This window comes from Meriones unguiculatus, chromosome 7 (assembly GCF_030254825.1).
Source record: "Meriones unguiculatus strain TT.TT164.6M chromosome 7, Bangor_MerUng_6.1, whole genome shotgun sequence".
In the NCBI taxonomy this organism is placed as follows: Eukaryota; Metazoa; Chordata; class Mammalia; order Rodentia; family Muridae; genus Meriones; species Meriones unguiculatus.
In genome coordinates this window covers 118,046,850-118,063,427 of record NC_083355.1, presented here as the reverse complement: position 1 = coordinate 118,063,427, position 16,578 = coordinate 118,046,850, and the positions used below count along the sequence as shown (strand labels likewise).

At 41.9% G+C, this 16,578-nt stretch overlaps 2 gene segments (V, D, J or C); both read left to right on the top strand.

Annotated features, from left to right (window-relative positions):
• The first annotated feature begins 3,520 nt into the window (after positions 1-3,520).
• LOC110540196 (immunoglobulin heavy variable 3-74-like) lies at positions 3,521-4,096 on the top strand. The segment is given in 2 exon segments: positions 3,521-3,650; positions 3,768-4,096. Coding segments are annotated over 2 exon segments (378 nt in total).
• Positions 4,097-15,301: 11,205 nt separating this feature from the next.
• On the top strand, positions 15,302-15,850 carry LOC110544776 (immunoglobulin heavy variable 3-74-like). The segment is given in 2 exon segments: positions 15,302-15,423; positions 15,522-15,850. Coding segments are annotated over 2 exon segments (375 nt in total).
• The last annotated feature ends 728 nt before the right edge of the window (positions 15,851-16,578 follow it).

The window sequence follows — 16,578 nt, the reverse complement described above, 5'->3', positions numbered from 1 at the left end:
TACAGGCTCACAAAAAATCTTCACCAACCTACAACTGTCAGAGGGCTAATATCCAGAATATATAATGAACTCAAGAAATTACACACCAACAAACCAAGTAATCCAATTTTAAAATGGGTAAAGGGTTGTTTCCTGTTTTCTTCTTCTGGCTTTCAGAGGCCCTCTGTAGCAGGTTCCTAGGTTGTTTTCTGTTTTCTTCTTCTTCTGATGTCCTACCTAGGAACCTGCAACAGAGGGCCTCTGAAAGCCTCTGCCATGCAGACTGTCAAAGCAGATGCTGAGCTTGATGGCCAACTGACAGGCAGAGTGAATGGAATTTTCTGTAAGAAGTGGGAAATAGTAAGAGCTGGAGAGGATAGGAACTCCACAAGGAGAGCAACAGAACAAGAAAATTTGAACACAGGGAACTTCCCAGAGACTCATACTCCAACCAAGGACTATTCATGGAGATAACCTAGAACCCTGACAATGCAGCCACTTCTGATGAGAACTGATAGACTAAGATCAGAAAGAAGGAGAGGAGGACCTCCCCTATCAGTGGACTTGGGGAGGGGGAGGGTGGGAACAGGAGGGGAGGGGGGAGGGGCTTAGGGGAGGATACAAAATGAATAAAGTGTAATTAATAAAAGCTAAATAAAAAAATTAAAAAAAAATAAAATGGGTAAAGTGGCTAAACAGAAAATTCTCAACAGAGGAATGTCAAATGGTGAAGAAACACTAAAAGAAATGCTTAATGCCCTTAGACATCAGGGAAATACAAATCAAAACAACACTGAGATTCCAACTCACATGTATCAGAATGGCTAAGATCAAAAACTCAAGTGACAACACATGCTGGAGAGGACATGGAGATAGGGGAACACTCTTCCACTGCAGGTGGGACTGTAAACTTGTACAACCACTTTGGAAATCATTCTGGCACTTTCTCAAAAAAACTGAAAATAGTGCTACCTCAATACCCAGTTATACCACTCCTGGGCATATACCCCAAAAATGTTCAGCCATACAAGAAGAACATTTGCTCAACTATATTCATAGAAACTGTATTCGTAATAGCCAGAATCTAGAAACAACCTAGATGTCCCTCAACCCAAGAGTGGATAAAGAAGCTGTGGTACACAATGGAATACTACTCAATAATTAAAAACAAGGAAATCATGATATTTGCAGGCAAGTGGATGGACTAGAAAAGATCTCCAGAATGAAGGAGCCAAGAAGCTGAAAGACATGAATGATATGTACTCACTTATAAGTGGATATTAGCCATATAATATTGGATGTTTATACTAAAATTTATACTAAAATCTATAGACCTAAAGAAGCTAAAAATAAAGAGGACCCTAGGGAAGATGCTTCATTCTCATTCGGAAGGGAAAACAGAACAGACACCAGAAGCAGTAGAAGAGAGGGAACAGGATAGGACCCTACCACAGGTGTCCTCTAAAAGACTCCATCCAAAGGGGGATAGAAACAGATAATGAGGGTCACAGCCAAACTTTGTTTAGAGCCCAGGGATTCTTATGGAAGAAGTGGGATATAGCAGGACCCAGAGGGGACAGGAGCCAAAAAGACCACCAAAACACAAAACAAACAAACAACAACAACAAAAAAAACAACTTGGGCCCTAAAGTACTGCAGAGCCTGATGCATCAACCGAAGACCATGCATAGAAATCATCCAGACCCTCCTGCTCAGATGTAGCCCATACACAGATCGTCTCCCACAGTAAGGGGAGAACTGAGAGTCTCTGACATGAACTCAGTTGTCTGATCCTTGATCACCCTCCCTGGTGTTTCAACCTAACCAGCACACAGATAAGGAGGGTCAGGCAGTCCTGATGGGACCTGATAAGCTAGGATTTTAAACAGAAGGATAGGAGGACGTCCCCTACCACTAGACTATGGAAGAGGGATAGAGGAGAAAGACTGAGGAAGGGTGGGAATTGGAGGAGATGAGGGAGGTGGCTACAACTGAGATACAAAGTGAAAAATTGTAAAAAATAATAACAGGAAGAAGAAGAAGGAAGGAAGGAAGGAAGGAGGGAGGGAGGGAGGGAGGGAGGGAGGGAGGGAGGGAGGGAGGGAGGGAGGGAGGGAGGGAAAGAAAGAACGAAAGAAAGAAAGAAAGAAAGAAAGGAAAGAAGAAAGAAAGAAGAAAGAGAGAGAGAGAAAGAAAGAACGAACGAAAGAAAGAAAGTGTGCTCACAAACTGAATCCAAGAACACATCAAAACGCCATCCAACATGGTAAAGTTGGTTTAATCTCAGAGATGCAAGGATGGTTCCACATATGAAAATCAATCATTATAACCCACCATATAAACACACTAAAAGAAAACAAACTATATAATCCTTTCCACAGATGTTGAAAAAGCCTTTGAGAAAATCCTACACCCCTTTATGTATAAAGCATTAGAGATCAGGGATACAAGGCACTTACCTAAACACAATAATGAAATATACAGCAAGAAATAGCCAATATCAAATTATTAGAGAGAAATTTAAAGCAATTCCAATAAAATCAAGGACAAGATAAGGCTGCCCATTCTCTCCATTTGTATTCAATACAGTACTGGAAATCTGAGCAATAAGACAACTAAACCAGACCAAGAGGATACAAATTGGAAAGAACTCAAATTATCACTATTCACAGATATGAGTGTATATATAAGGGACTCCCAAAATTCTAACAGAGAACACCTACATCTGAGAAACACTTTCAGAAGGTGAATGAATTCAAAATTAATGATAAAACTGGCTGAGAAAGGAATTATGAAAAGAACATTCTTCACAGTAGCCACAAATAATATAACATATCTTGCTTTAATTCAAACTACAGACAAAGTCCAGTATGACAAAAACTTCAAGTCTTGAGATAAAGAAATTGAAGAAGACAGGGACATGGAATGTCTCAAGTCACTATGAGGACTGAGGACATTACTAATACTAATAAGTAAAATTCAGATAATTTCCTAGTGTTCTTGTTACATTTAGTGAGTTCTGCTACCATCACCTTGCGGGAGTAACCCTGACCAGGATCCACATCAGGGAAAATCAATGTCCAGCATAGGTAGTGTGACAAACTAAACTCACATATAGAAACACAATTGGTTCGTCCCTAGGGAAAGTCGAGCAAGGTCTCTCTGAAAGAGAGAGTGGGAATGATAGGGGCAAAGACGCGAAGAAGGGAGTCAGTCTTCTAACGAAGACTCCTTTATTAGTCACTCAAGCAGTTTTTTTAAAGAAAAAAACCACTTTTTTTTTTAAAGAAAAAAAGTGTGAATATGGAAAGAAAACCATGTTCTGTGCATATGCATAAAAGGGAAATAAATGAAGTAAAGAGATTCCTTTAAAAGGTGAAGAAGAATCTGCTATAACTTTTATGAAACCCTGTACCTGACACCAGTGTCTTATATCTGCTCTGAGCACTGCCTTCTGCTGAGTGTCCAACTCCAGAGAGCTATAGAGGAAGACATGCAAATAAGGTTTCTCTGTGCCCTTGAAAACCAGCCCTGCCCTGACCCTGCAGCTCTGGCAGAGGAGCCCAGCCCTGGATTCCCAGGTCTTTTTCAATCACTGATCATTCCTGACCACAGATCACACATGATGGACTTGGGGCTCAGCTTGGTTTTCCTTGTCTTTATTTTTAAAGGTAATTTTTGAAAAAGAGACTCTATGTATTACATACATATGAGAAAGAAAAAAAGGTGTGTGTGTGTGTGTGCGTGTGTGTGGACAGATTTCTGACCAGCCTTCTCTGTGTTTGCAGGTGTCCAGTGTGATGTACAGCTGGTGGAGTCTGGGGGAGGCTTGGTGCAGCCTGGAAAGTCCCTGAAACTCTCCTGTGTGGCCTCTGGATTCACCTTCAGTAGCTACTGGATGAACTGGGTCCGCCAGGCTCCAGGGAAGGGGCTGGAGTGGGTCGCATACATTAATAAAGATGGTGGTAGCACCTATTATGCCGACGCTGTGAAGGGCCGATTCACCATCTCCAGAGACAATGCCAAGAACACCCTGTACCTGCAAATGAACAGTCTGAGGTCTGAGGACACGGCCACATATTACTGTGCAAGAGACACAGTGAGTGAGTGTAACTGAGAGCTCAGACACAAACCTCCCTGCAGGGCGCTCGTGACCAGCAGGGGGCGCCGAGAACACACAGAGCTCAGTGTGACCTTGTTCAGAGAGTCCTGGAGGACATGGAGGCCTGGACAATGCTGAGTTTGGGCTGCCTCTGTACAGGATCATGTATAGTGAAACTTGAAGGGTCCAAATGTTTACACAAACTTCCAACTTTCTGTTTCCCTGTGTGAGATGTGTTTAACATTTATTTATTAAAGCTTTTCTTCTCTGTATTACTGTCCTGTTTATTTCTCCCTGTCTCTGTCTCTTTATTTTTCAGTCTCCACTTGTGAGTGTGTGAGTGTGAGTCTTTGTGTGTGTGCACACATGTGACTGTTGACATGAGATGTCTTCCTCTATCAATCTACAGGATAATTCTGAAATAAATTTCATTGCTGGGCCTGGATCTCAGCATCTGCCTACACTGGTTGACTAGTGAGTACCAAGGGATCACACTGTCTCCTCATCCCAGAACTGGGCTTGCTGGTTGGCTACCATACCTACTTCTTTTTGAAATTATGGAGAACTAAACTCATTTCTTTGTCTTTGTATGTTAAGACCTTGAAACACAGAGCCATCTCCACAGCAGTTTATAGATGATTTATTAATATCCAGTAAACTCTGATTTGAACAAAGTGCAGAGGATCACACTGGGCAGACATGATTTTGTATCTGGTCCACAACCAAATCTCCAAGAAGCAAATGACACTTGACCCCAAGTCTCAGGGCAGAAACTCAGAAAGAATCCCTGGTCAGGGCACTGTGTGAGATTCAAGTTAGAGCCAACATGGAAATCAGGCAGGACCATGACCCATGAACCACGATAACCCTCACTCTCTCCATCATCCTCACAGAAACATACACAACAGATGCAGCACTGACCAGCTGCGGTGACAGGAATTAATGTGTGTGAGGCTCCAGCCCTGAGACATGAGGCCAATGAAGCTGGCGATGTTCACCTAGCTTTGGTTATCTGCAAGCAGCTCTTAACCCACACAACAGTTAACATGCCTTTTCCTTTATTTATCTCTATTTATTTGTTATGGTTTGGTTATACAGGTCTCCCACAAGTTAATGTCCAAATGAATTTTTAACACATAATCCCCCTTTCCACTCTGAGGCTTCTAAGGATCTTAATGTCACTGCAGTCCCAGAAACATGTTATAAAGGATGCTTGACTCATTCTGATTGAGTTCATTATCTGAAGCTCAGAATTAGTTACATGCACCACTTAGGACCAGACTAGAGCCTTCTTCTCAATGGCATTCTGAGACCACAAGGACGGTGTCACTATTGAAGAGTAGGTGGGCACTGGAAGCCAAGTGGTAGTGATTGTTTAATCAAAGCATGATGCCACCTGGGGAATGATATAAGATTGTTACATTGTCATAAACTTGTGTGGTCTATGGTGATGGCATAGCTGTGGCTGTAACACACTGGTGTCCTGAGAGTTGTGGGGAAATGAAAGGAGAGAGCTCTGTATTCACAGAATCTCCCATTACACAGAGATCTGTGAGATGCAGGCAGGAGCCACAGCTGCTTCTACGAGGGAAACATTTTCTGTCCTGCTCCACCTTCATCAGCTCTATCCTCATGTGTGAGGACAGTGCTCCTGAGAGGGATTTGAGGCTCTAACAACTTGGTCACAACAGCTTCCCAGCACAAGTGCATTAGTGAATTATCATAACTGGAAACTGCTCCAGACAGGCTGGGGAGTGACACTGACAATTTCTGTGATTTCTTCTCAGTTTCCAACAGTTGCTAGTTAACAGGTTCTACAATTCCCGGTAATGGATGTCTTCTGAGAGCCAAACATGAACCTTTCTGTAGTTTCTGTACATTTGTGAAGGAGATGTGCATCCTTGCAGAGCAGGGCAGAGGGAGGAGCCTGGGGAGGCTGAGAGCACAGGGTGGAATATTGCATCATTACAGCAAAGGAAGATAGGAGTCAGATGCTGCTAAAGGAAGAGAGGAGTCAGATGCTGCTAAAGGAAGAGAGGAGTCAGAAGCTGCTAAAGGAAGAGAGGAGTCAGGTGCTGCTAAAGGAAGAGAGGAGTCAGGTGCTGCTAAAGGAAGAGAGGAGTCAGAAGCTGCTAAAGGAAGAGAGGAGTCAGGTGCTGCTAAAGGAAGAGAGGAGTCAGGTGCTGCTAAAGGAAGAGAGGAGTCAGGTGCTGCTAAAGGAAGAGAGGAGTCAGATGCTGCTAAAGGAAGAGAGGAGTCAGATGCTGCTAAAGGAAGAGAGGAGTCAGATGCTGCTAAAGGAAGAGAGGAGTCAGGTGCTGCTAAAGGAAGAGAGGAGTCAGATGCTGCTAAAGGAAGAGAGGAGTCAGGTGCTGCTAAAGGAAGAGAGGAGTCAGGTGCTGCTAAAGGAAGAGAGGAGTCAGATGCTGCTAAAGGAAGAGAGGAGTCAGAAGCTGCTAAAGGAAGAGAGGAGTCAGGTGCTGCTAAAGGAAGAGAGGAGTCAGGTGCTGCTAAAGGAAGAGAGGAGTCAGGTGCTGCTAAAGGAAGAGAGGAGTCAGAAGCTGCTAAAGGAAGAGAGGAGTCAGGTGCTGCTAAAGGAAGAGAGGAGTCAGGTGCTGCTAAAGGAAGAGAGGAGTCAGGTGCTGCTAAATCCCTGTTTCCAAAAGGGGTACAGGAATAGGGATGAGTTGTCCACAAGATGAAGGCCCTCATCAAAACCTCCATCTCCCTGTCAGGAATATGTTTCCTCTAAGCTCATTTATTTTACAAAAGAGTTCTAGAATGTGCCATCATCAGAAATGTTTACTTCCCTGCAGTTTCCCAGTGCTCATTTCAGTCTCCTCCTGGTCACTATTTACAGCTGATAGGGGTAGAATCCCATGAAACAAGAGTCTATAAAAATACATATTCAACCTTTGTGAAGAGTGCAAGAGACAGGTTACTACAGGTCTGTGAGTTAAGAACTAAAGTCAGATATTTTACCATTCCTTCATGTCCTATGCACACCCAGTGTTACCCAGCAAGTTTTGGGAAAAATGTATCCAATGAGGAATTAGACACATGCTGTTGGCAAACTCTGGGATCACTGGCTGCCAAATTAAACCAGAGCGTTCTACATGCTCTGAAAAACACCATGTTCAATATACTGTCCACCAAATACGGAAACTGGGCACGACATCCAGGAATACGGCAACCAGGACCAATGGCCCACATGCAGCCCACATGTTCTCCTGTGGGTTCACTAAAGAGCACACATGTGCAACACAGTCTCAACTTTTATGCTGATCCTACTGCATCAGCTCCAACCTCTAGGCTCCTGCCCTGAGAGAGACACTGTCCTGAGTTCCTTTTCTGATGAAAAACAATGTGGAAGTGCAAGCCAAATAAACACTTTCACCCCAAGGTACATTGGCCAAGGTGTTCCATTACAGAAATAGCAACCCAACTTAAGAATCCTGCTCCTCCATCTGACTTGGAATGTAGAACATTTGGTGAAATCCCAGACTCAGGGCCCTTATTCGACCTTTTCCCCTAGTTATACCATGTGCACCAATAGAACATGGTTCTCAGTAACTGTAATAATAACCTTTTAATAGGATCTTCTGAAATACAAAAAGCAAAACTATATTAAATGCCTGTCATCTGAAGGAAAATATGCATCCCTGAAAGTAAATGAAATGGAGAGAGGAGGACATTGGTCATGGAAGACTGTCTGGTGCAGGGGAGGTCAGAGAGAGTTGAATGTTTCTAAGCTTTTTTGTTTCATCCTCAGGAAGTTCCAACAGCTGATGTAGGAGTCCTTGAGGCACAGGCATCCCACAGACCCCAACCTCCCAGTCTTGCTCTGCTCCACTGTCACTACAAAGCTTAACTCATTGAATGAGAAGCTCCAAGACGTTGACTCAGCATATGGATATTACAGTCTTAGGACTCTCATCACAGAACCCATAGAAATGAACCTGAATTAAGTGCACAGTGAACACAGGGTACTTCAGTGGACTTCAGGTCAGCTGTGGAAGGAAGCCAGTGTGGACAAATCGGCTCTCACGCAGTGACTTGGGTAGGAAGTGCCTATCTGCTTCTCTGGAATGAGGACTCTGGCAGGATGACCAGGGCACTCTCCATCTGTGAGAACACTTCTCACCTGTAGCTCTCATGCAGAGAGCAGTCACCACTTCCTTCAGATTAAAAAAGTCTTGTAAATACCTGTTTAATGATGCCGGTGTCCACAGTTTGAGATTTCTAGTGCAGATTTGCCTCACAGGTGGATATGGATGAATCTGATTGTTACAAGCACAAATCTTTCATAGGACACTTGCCTGTACAATTCAACCCATTTATGCATAGTTTTATGTTGATTTTGATTTATTATATCATTCCTAAGAACTGCAATTTTTTCCAGGATTTCCAAGAAGGCAGTTCTTGGCTCTGAATTTTATGGATAGAAGCTGTAGGCTTCAGAAGTTTTCAGCACTGGAAACTGACTGTGAGGTTGGTCTTGATCTCAGTGTTAATGAATTAACAAACCCCAGGATATGCCCTTAACCTGTAGAGAGAGTGTTCAGTTTTGAATCTGCTGTCTCTCTAGGAAGTATTTAATTAACATCTCCACTTTGGGGTAATTCTGAAGAACTGGATAATAGCCTGAATGCCAGATTCTGAAATCAAGAGTCCCAAAGGCAATGTGAGGCCTTCAGACAATAAAGCTAAATTCAGAAGGGATTCATGTCTTGTGAAATCATTGTACAGTAATCTCAATCAGGAAACATTTTCATACGTACTTTATATCAAAACAGGTGTTGGAAATTAGAATACCATAATTTAAATTTTAAAATAATTTCCAGTGTATTAGAAAACAATTTGTGTATGAAAGTCTGAATGTGTTCTGCCCAGTTCGTGAGACCCCCAAAGATCAGGAATAGACTCCTCTGTAAATACATGCGGGTATTTTTAATATATAAATGCTCAAACATGGGCCACAAACTTTCTGCAAAAACAGGAGAGGAATGCTGCCCAGTGGTCTAGGGGCACAAGGTTTTTAATGGGAAAAACTGCAAGCAGGGACTTACATGATTTGGCATTTCATGATTGGGTAAGGAAAATTCAATTTTGAAATGATTATTTGGTTTACTTTAGGTGCCAAGTCTATATGGGGTTCTGGCTTGGCCATCTGGGCCGGTTTCCCAGGTGGCTGGACATATCTCTATTTGGCTGGCCTTTGTTCAGGCTTATGCTTTAAACTTTAAAACAATACCCACTGATATTTAATTCTTTGGCCTCTCATATGCGCATGGGATGACATGGTTACAATGGTATTTCAAATGAACTTAAGTGACTAGAGAAAACTGTGATCAGAGCCTAACAAAAATTTAACTTGAGTTTGTGATAGGAGGTATTGTTTAGCAAATAACTGTTTACTGTAAAGTTTTAGAATAGATTACATACAGATAATGATTGACTACACAGTTTTCTGTCGTAATGTGATATCCAGAATACAACTGTATCTTCTCTATCACTTAGAAAAATAATACTTAAACATGTTTTTTTTTATTTGTCATTATATGTTCGTGTGTGTGTGTTTGACTTTCAATATCCATTTGTGATTGAAATAATATCTTGACAGGTTATACTTGTAGGACCAAAAGCTAAGTAAGGATAATAATTATTTCTGTCCTCTGGCATCTAGCAAACAACTTCCAAAACTGTGAAAGCTGCCAGTATAGATGAAGGTTCCAGCTGGTACCAGGCTGACATGTCCATGTTCTATGACTCATGCACCTGGTGTCTTCAGCAGTAGCATCTGGGTGACACATCTAGAGGGTAACCTAGAGCATGGACAACACTCTTCAACATTTAGGCATAGAATGGACACCACCAGCCAACATCTCAAAAAGAGGTAAACTGTTTCTAAGACTTTTATTTCCTAGCATGATGTGATTAGTTTGGAATTGCCTCCTGTTACATGATAAAACCATGTTTGTATAATAATCTTGTAGAATGTATACAATTTACCCTGTTCATTCAAATGCTGATTTCTGTATAACACTATCTGGTTTCAATCCAGACATGGCATTGTGATGTTTATGCTAAGCCTCACCTGTCTCAAGTTTGTGTAAACAAGCCACCATTTGTTCTCTGTATTGTTAATAAAACAACCAGCTGATGCTGAGCAATGGAGAAATAGAGTGGGACATCCTTGTCCAGAGGTGAGGAGAAAGAAGCAAGTGGGAGAAGTTAGAGAGCAGAGATCTACAGGAGAGGGCTTGGAAGCATGAGGAGAGATGAACCAGACCTAAGATATGACTAAAAGCAAATATAATGTGGGAAATCTGAATGGGAGCAAACCATGTGAGTTTGGAGGTTTAGGATGGAGTAACTGTTGCCCAGCATTGTGCTTTAGGTTAATTAAATAAATCATAATCTCGGTGTGGTGATTTGTGTATACAGCTGGTTTAGGAATAACCAGTGTTTAACTAAAAGTTAAATCAATAACAAATATTAATAATGAACAATTCCACCTTCCTCTACATGTATATGTGTATGTATACACGTGTAAGTACTCAGGAATCTTCTGCAGCAGATAGTCATGGGACGTAGTGTGAGTTCCAACATCACTTCTCTATAGAGCATTCTCAACAAGCACAGGGCACCTCAGACCTCAGCAAGCTCAGGGCTGTACTTGATGAGCAGGTGCTACAATTCATGCCGAGGGCTGGCTGATGCTGTAATTTGTGGTTTCCTCTTCCTGCTTAGCAATCTTCCTGAGACCCCTCAATATGTCTCTGAAAATCCCAGATGGTTTGTTTTTAAAACAACATTATTTTCCTGTGGAGAATCTAAGTTACCCATCTGACACTTACCCTATGAATCATTCTTTATTTGTTCATATGTGGAAACAAAACACCTATTTTGAATTATTATTGGATTATAAAGTGTACCTTACCTGTATTAGCACTCTAAAGCAGGTTGCAAAAAACATATGTTCTCTTTCAGATGCCTAAGGCAACTGGATCCTTCAAAAATTACCTTAAGCCATTCTTTTTCACACATTCCATTTTTAAATGTTCTGGTAGTTGGTAAAAGCGATTTTCTCTGTGAACACTCAGCAATAATCCTCTCCCAAATATTACTTGATGTGCACAGTCTTGAAAAGTGTGAATGTTGACGTCAACTCCACTTCTTTTACCAGTCCTTATCAATTCCTCATTAAATAGTTTGATATTTTCACAGTTTAATATTATTCTCCAAGGCTTTGTTCACACACACACACACACACACACACACACACACTTTTATGAAAGAATGCATCCTGCTCTACTGCACTCTGCCCCCTTAGCCTGGGATAATTAATCTTTATGTTCTGTGGGGAAAAACACAATGTTCTTCCCTCAAAGGACACTAATGAAATCAATTCTGAGTACACTCTGGACGAGGAGTCATCACACATTGTTGTCTGTAGACCCATCAACACACTCAGGTCACAGCAGGTGTGAGAAATGAAGCACAGGGTGCGAGTTAATGATGATTGCATGGTAATCTTTAAAAAGTCTTAAAATTCAAATTCATATAAGAAGAATTCTAAGGAATGTTGGCAGAACGTATTTTGCGGGTGTGGGAAGATGTTGGCCAAAACATGAAATTATAATTGGGTGAATAATGTGATACTGGCCATGTGAACATAGAGCCTAGGCTTAATGCAGTAGCTATAACTTGGCAAAATAAAAATGTGATTGGTCAGCTGAATTGTGGGTCAAAAGACGGCTGTTGAAGCCAAGATCCATAGTATCATTTGGCTTAATATTGGTGATGGGATTCAAAGCTCAGAGAGATAGTAATTTAGGAATGGGCTTAATATATGGAATTTAATCTTCCAACATGAGAGGGAACAGAAGACAGGCCCTTCCCTAGAATGGGGAGAATCTGACTGTGAGAGGAACACCAGGATTCCAGAAGAGCTTTGTACTTGTTGTTTTCTGTAGGCTAGCCCAGTGTGAGCCCTGGATAGTCCAATTAAAGGTTATCTTGATGAACTTGGATTTTGGAGAAGCACGAGCCCAGTGACACCATTTTGCTGTCAAAGCAAAACAGAGTGTTCTTAATTAAATGGCAGCAGAGCAGAGCAATGACTACAGTGGTCTGCCCCATATGAACTGATGACAGTGGCTAATTAGCCATGGTGTTCCCTGAAGTAAAACTCTTAGGAAGCATATTGAAATCTTCTTCACCATGTGTGACCCTGTAATTCATAATTCATACATATACAGAGAGCGGCACAAGTTCCACACTGTTACTGTTTTGTCATGGGATATCTTGTTTTCTCCATGCACATTGATTAAAATTTTGCTGGGTATAGTAGACTGGGCTTACATGTGTGGTCTCTTTCATTCTGCAAGACAACTGCCCAGCCCCTTCTGGCTTTCAGTCTGTGGAGACTAAAGGTGATTCAGGTAGGTCTGCCTCTATCTGTTACTTGGCTTTTTCCCTTGCTGTTTTCAAATTTCTCCCTTTGTGCTGTATATTTAGTGTTTTTAATATTTTGTGGTGGGTGGATTTTCTTTTCTGATCCAATCTGGTTTTTGTTCCTTTGTTTGTTTGTTTTGTTTGTTTTGTTGTTCTGTAAGCTTCTTGTTTATAGGAATCTCTTTAGGTTGGGGAAGTTTTCTTCTGTGATTGTTGAAAATATTTTCTGGGCCTTGGACCTGAGAGTTTTCTCTTCTTCTATTACTATTTTTATTAGGTTTTGTCCTTTAATAATGTCCCAGATTTTTTGGATGTTTTGTGTCAGAAACTTTTTAGAGTTAAAATGATCTTTGACCAACATATCGATTACTTGAACAATATTTTCTGTGCCTGAGAGTGTGTCTTCCATCTCCTGCATCTGTTGGTGATGCTGCGTGTGTGGTTCCTGTTGTCTTACATAGGTTTTCCATCTCTATGATTCCTTCCCTTTATATTCTCTTTATTGTTTCCATTTCCATTTTCAGGTCTTCATTTGTTTGCTTTATTTCCTTTTCCTGTTTCATTGTAGTTTCCTGTATTTCTTTAAGAGATTTATTTCTTTTCTCTTTCAGTGCCTTTTCTTCTTTATAGGTTTGGATTTAAGGTCATCTACTTGTGCTTCAGATATGTAAATATAAACACTTGTAATAGGATAGCGGGGCTCTGGTTTTGCCATATTTCCCTGGCTCTTTTGACTGTGTTTTTACACTGGCCTTTATCCATCTGGTTGCCTCTGAGGTTCGCTAGATGCTCATGGTGTGGGCATGACTCCTTGGGAGGCAGACAGTGCTTTGGGCCTGACTGTGGAGCTCAGGGAATAGCCTGCTTCTCACCCTGCTGTCTGTGCCCTGGGTGAACATGAGATTTTTTGGGTTCCATAGCCCTCTTCAGGAAGGCAGGCCAAGCAACAGAGCTAGGCCAAGCAACACACACACACACACACACACACACACACACATACACACATACACACACACACACAAACAAACAAACAGGGCCAGATGTTTTAACACTACAGACTTTCAGGGAGGGGGGAAGTGTAAAAGCCACCTTTATTCACCTGTTTCAGTTGTGATCTAGAGGGCTTACTGTCTCTTTCTGCTGTCATAGGTGTAGTCCTCGAATCTTCTAGCCTCCATACAATCTGAGGCCTAGAATGTTTTCAGTCTCTGAGAATTACGGCTTAATAAGTTCACCCTTTCTTACTTATTTTCAGCTCTGGGCTGGCTGGTTCAACTCAGCTGTCCTTCAACACCTCTCATTTTGTCCTAACATACACCTCTTACAACTTCACAACAAATTGAAGCTGATTAATCCTACCTATATGTGCATGTGTGCAGTAGAGACAAGGATTACAGAATAGAACACCCACCAGTGACCACATTTTCAAACAGATAAATTCTCTCCATGAAAGGCTACATCCAAGAATTCCTCACTAAGACATAAGGCCTGAAAATAATCTGCACAGTCTATACTGTGTGTTTAGTTGGCTGGGTCTCAGGTAGGGTTTACACACAAAACTACATCCACCATGAGTTAGGAATGAGGTAGCCATGTCACGTCCACAAGACATTATCTCCCAGCACTCTTTCCCATGATCCACCTCTTACACCCTTTCAACCTCCTCTTGTCCATGTTCTCTGAGACCTGGAGGAACTTGAATGGAACTAAAAAGTGTTATGACACTACCACAAAGATTTGAAAGGACAAACTCTGCCTGTTTCTGTCATATGCAGAGCCTACACTGTGGGTGTCAGGAGTTCTGACTTCTATGTTGTAAGTGCTGGAACCAGAAAGGGAACCCTAGCAGGGGACACATCGTAAGTGTGGGACAAGGAGGACCAAGAACAAGGGAATATTGGTGATGTGAAGTCAAAGGTGAGATGAGGGGAGAGAAAGGAGAAGAGTAGGAGGGAAACAAGAGAACGGGTTGAATAAGAGAAAAAAGTCATCCTAAAAATAATCAAAAGCCCAGATTATACTGATTATATTAAATGGGGAAAACTAACTAGCCTAACACAACAAAGACATTCACATGTGTCCTGAAGTAAAGATGCAAAAAGAAATTGGTAGAGGGAGGACTTAAAAGAAATAACAGGGAAAAAAAACTTGAGGAAGCAAAACAAGAGAGTTTGCTACTGTCTCCATAGCAAACTCTGAGTGACAGACAGACAGGGACGTGGACTGTATCAGTTGCAAGCCTCTCTGAGGGCTGAGGACATCATTCTATCACAAACCAATGAAATTCAGAAAATTCCCAAGTGTTCTCATCACAGATAATAATTTCTACTGATATCACCTTGCAGAAGTGACCATGTCCATTCCAATATCCACAACAGGAAGAAGCCATGTCCAGCCCAGACAGGAGGAGAACCTAAGTTCATGCATGGAAAAGCAATTATGTGTGCAACTATTTAATAACACATTATATTAGAAGGGAGAGTATGAAAACAGTACATTCTGTGCATATGCCCAAAAGGGATCTAAATGAAGTAGGAGAACCCTTAACCAAAAAAATGTGAATATGAAACTACCATACGTTGTGAAATTCTATAACAGACAGCAATGTCTTAGATGTCTTATATCTGCTCTTTAGATGTCTTATATCTGCTCTGAGCACTGCCTTCTGGTTGTCTACAACTCCAGAGCATCTACAGCAGGAAGACATGCAAATAAGGCTTCTCTGTGCCCTTGAAAACCAGCCCTGCCCTGACCCTGCAGCTCTGGCAGAGGAGCCCAGCCCTGTGTTCCCAGGTCCTCACATTCAGTGATTACCACTGACCACAGACCATTCATCATGGACTTGGGGATGAGCTGGATTTTACTTGTCTTTATTTTAAAAAGTAATTAATAGAAATGAGATTCTGGGTGTTATATGAACATGAAAAAAATTATTGTGTGTGTGTGACAGATATCTGACCATCAGTCTTTGTGTTTGCAGGTGTCCAGTGTGATGTGCAGCTGGTGGAGTCGGGAGGAGGCTTGGTGCAGCCTGGAAAGTCTTTGAAACTCTCCTGTGCAGCCTCTGGATTCACCTTCAGTAATTACTACATGTACTGGGTCCGCCAGGCTCCAGGGAAGGGGCTGGAGTGGGTCTCATGGATTAGATATGACGGTGGTAGCACTGCTTATGCCGACGCCGTGAAGGGCCGATTCACCATCTCCAGAGACAATGCCAAGAACACCCTGTACCTGCAAATGAACAGTCTGAGGTCTGAGGACACGGCCACATATTACTGTGCAAGAGACACAGTGAGTGAATGTAACTGAGAGCTCAGACACAAACCTCCCTGCAGGGCGCTCATGACCAGCAGGGGGCGCGGAGAGCACACAAAGCTCTGCGTGACTTGAGTTCCAGCCTGATCAGACAGTACTGGAGGACATGGAGGGCTGAGTTCTGTGTTTGGCCTGCCTGTCCACAGGGATTCTGTCTACAAGTATAGTGGACAGAAATCCTTGAAGTGTCCAAATCTTATTCAACTTTCTATTTTCCTGTGTGGCATGTGTTTTGCATTTATTTTTATGGTCTTTCTCTCTTTCTCTGTCTTTCTCTGTGTGTCTATACCTGTCTGTTTCTTTGCTTCTGAATGCCTGTCTGTTTCTCTCTGTGTTCTTCCATCTAAATGTGTCCCTTCCATGGAGAGATCCCTGTAAAGTGATAAAGTGCATATTGATAATAGTGTCTAAATATTGTGAGAAGACCTCCAGAAAATTTTGGAGAGAGTTTTCAGCATCATATTCATGGAGGAGATTGACCAACTGGCATCTAGTCTAGATTCTCTCTTGATTACAAACTTCCAACAGCCACAGGACTGTACTCACAGGTAACTGTGTGACCAGAAATAGTAACTGTACTCACACTCAGAAACAGTGACGTAAATAACTACACAGTTTAGTGTTGATGAACAATTCAAAGGATCAGAGAAATGGGAATCAGGAATTGTCTTATTGTATAAAATATACCTCCAAACAGGGATGGTACAGACAGAGGACAGGCC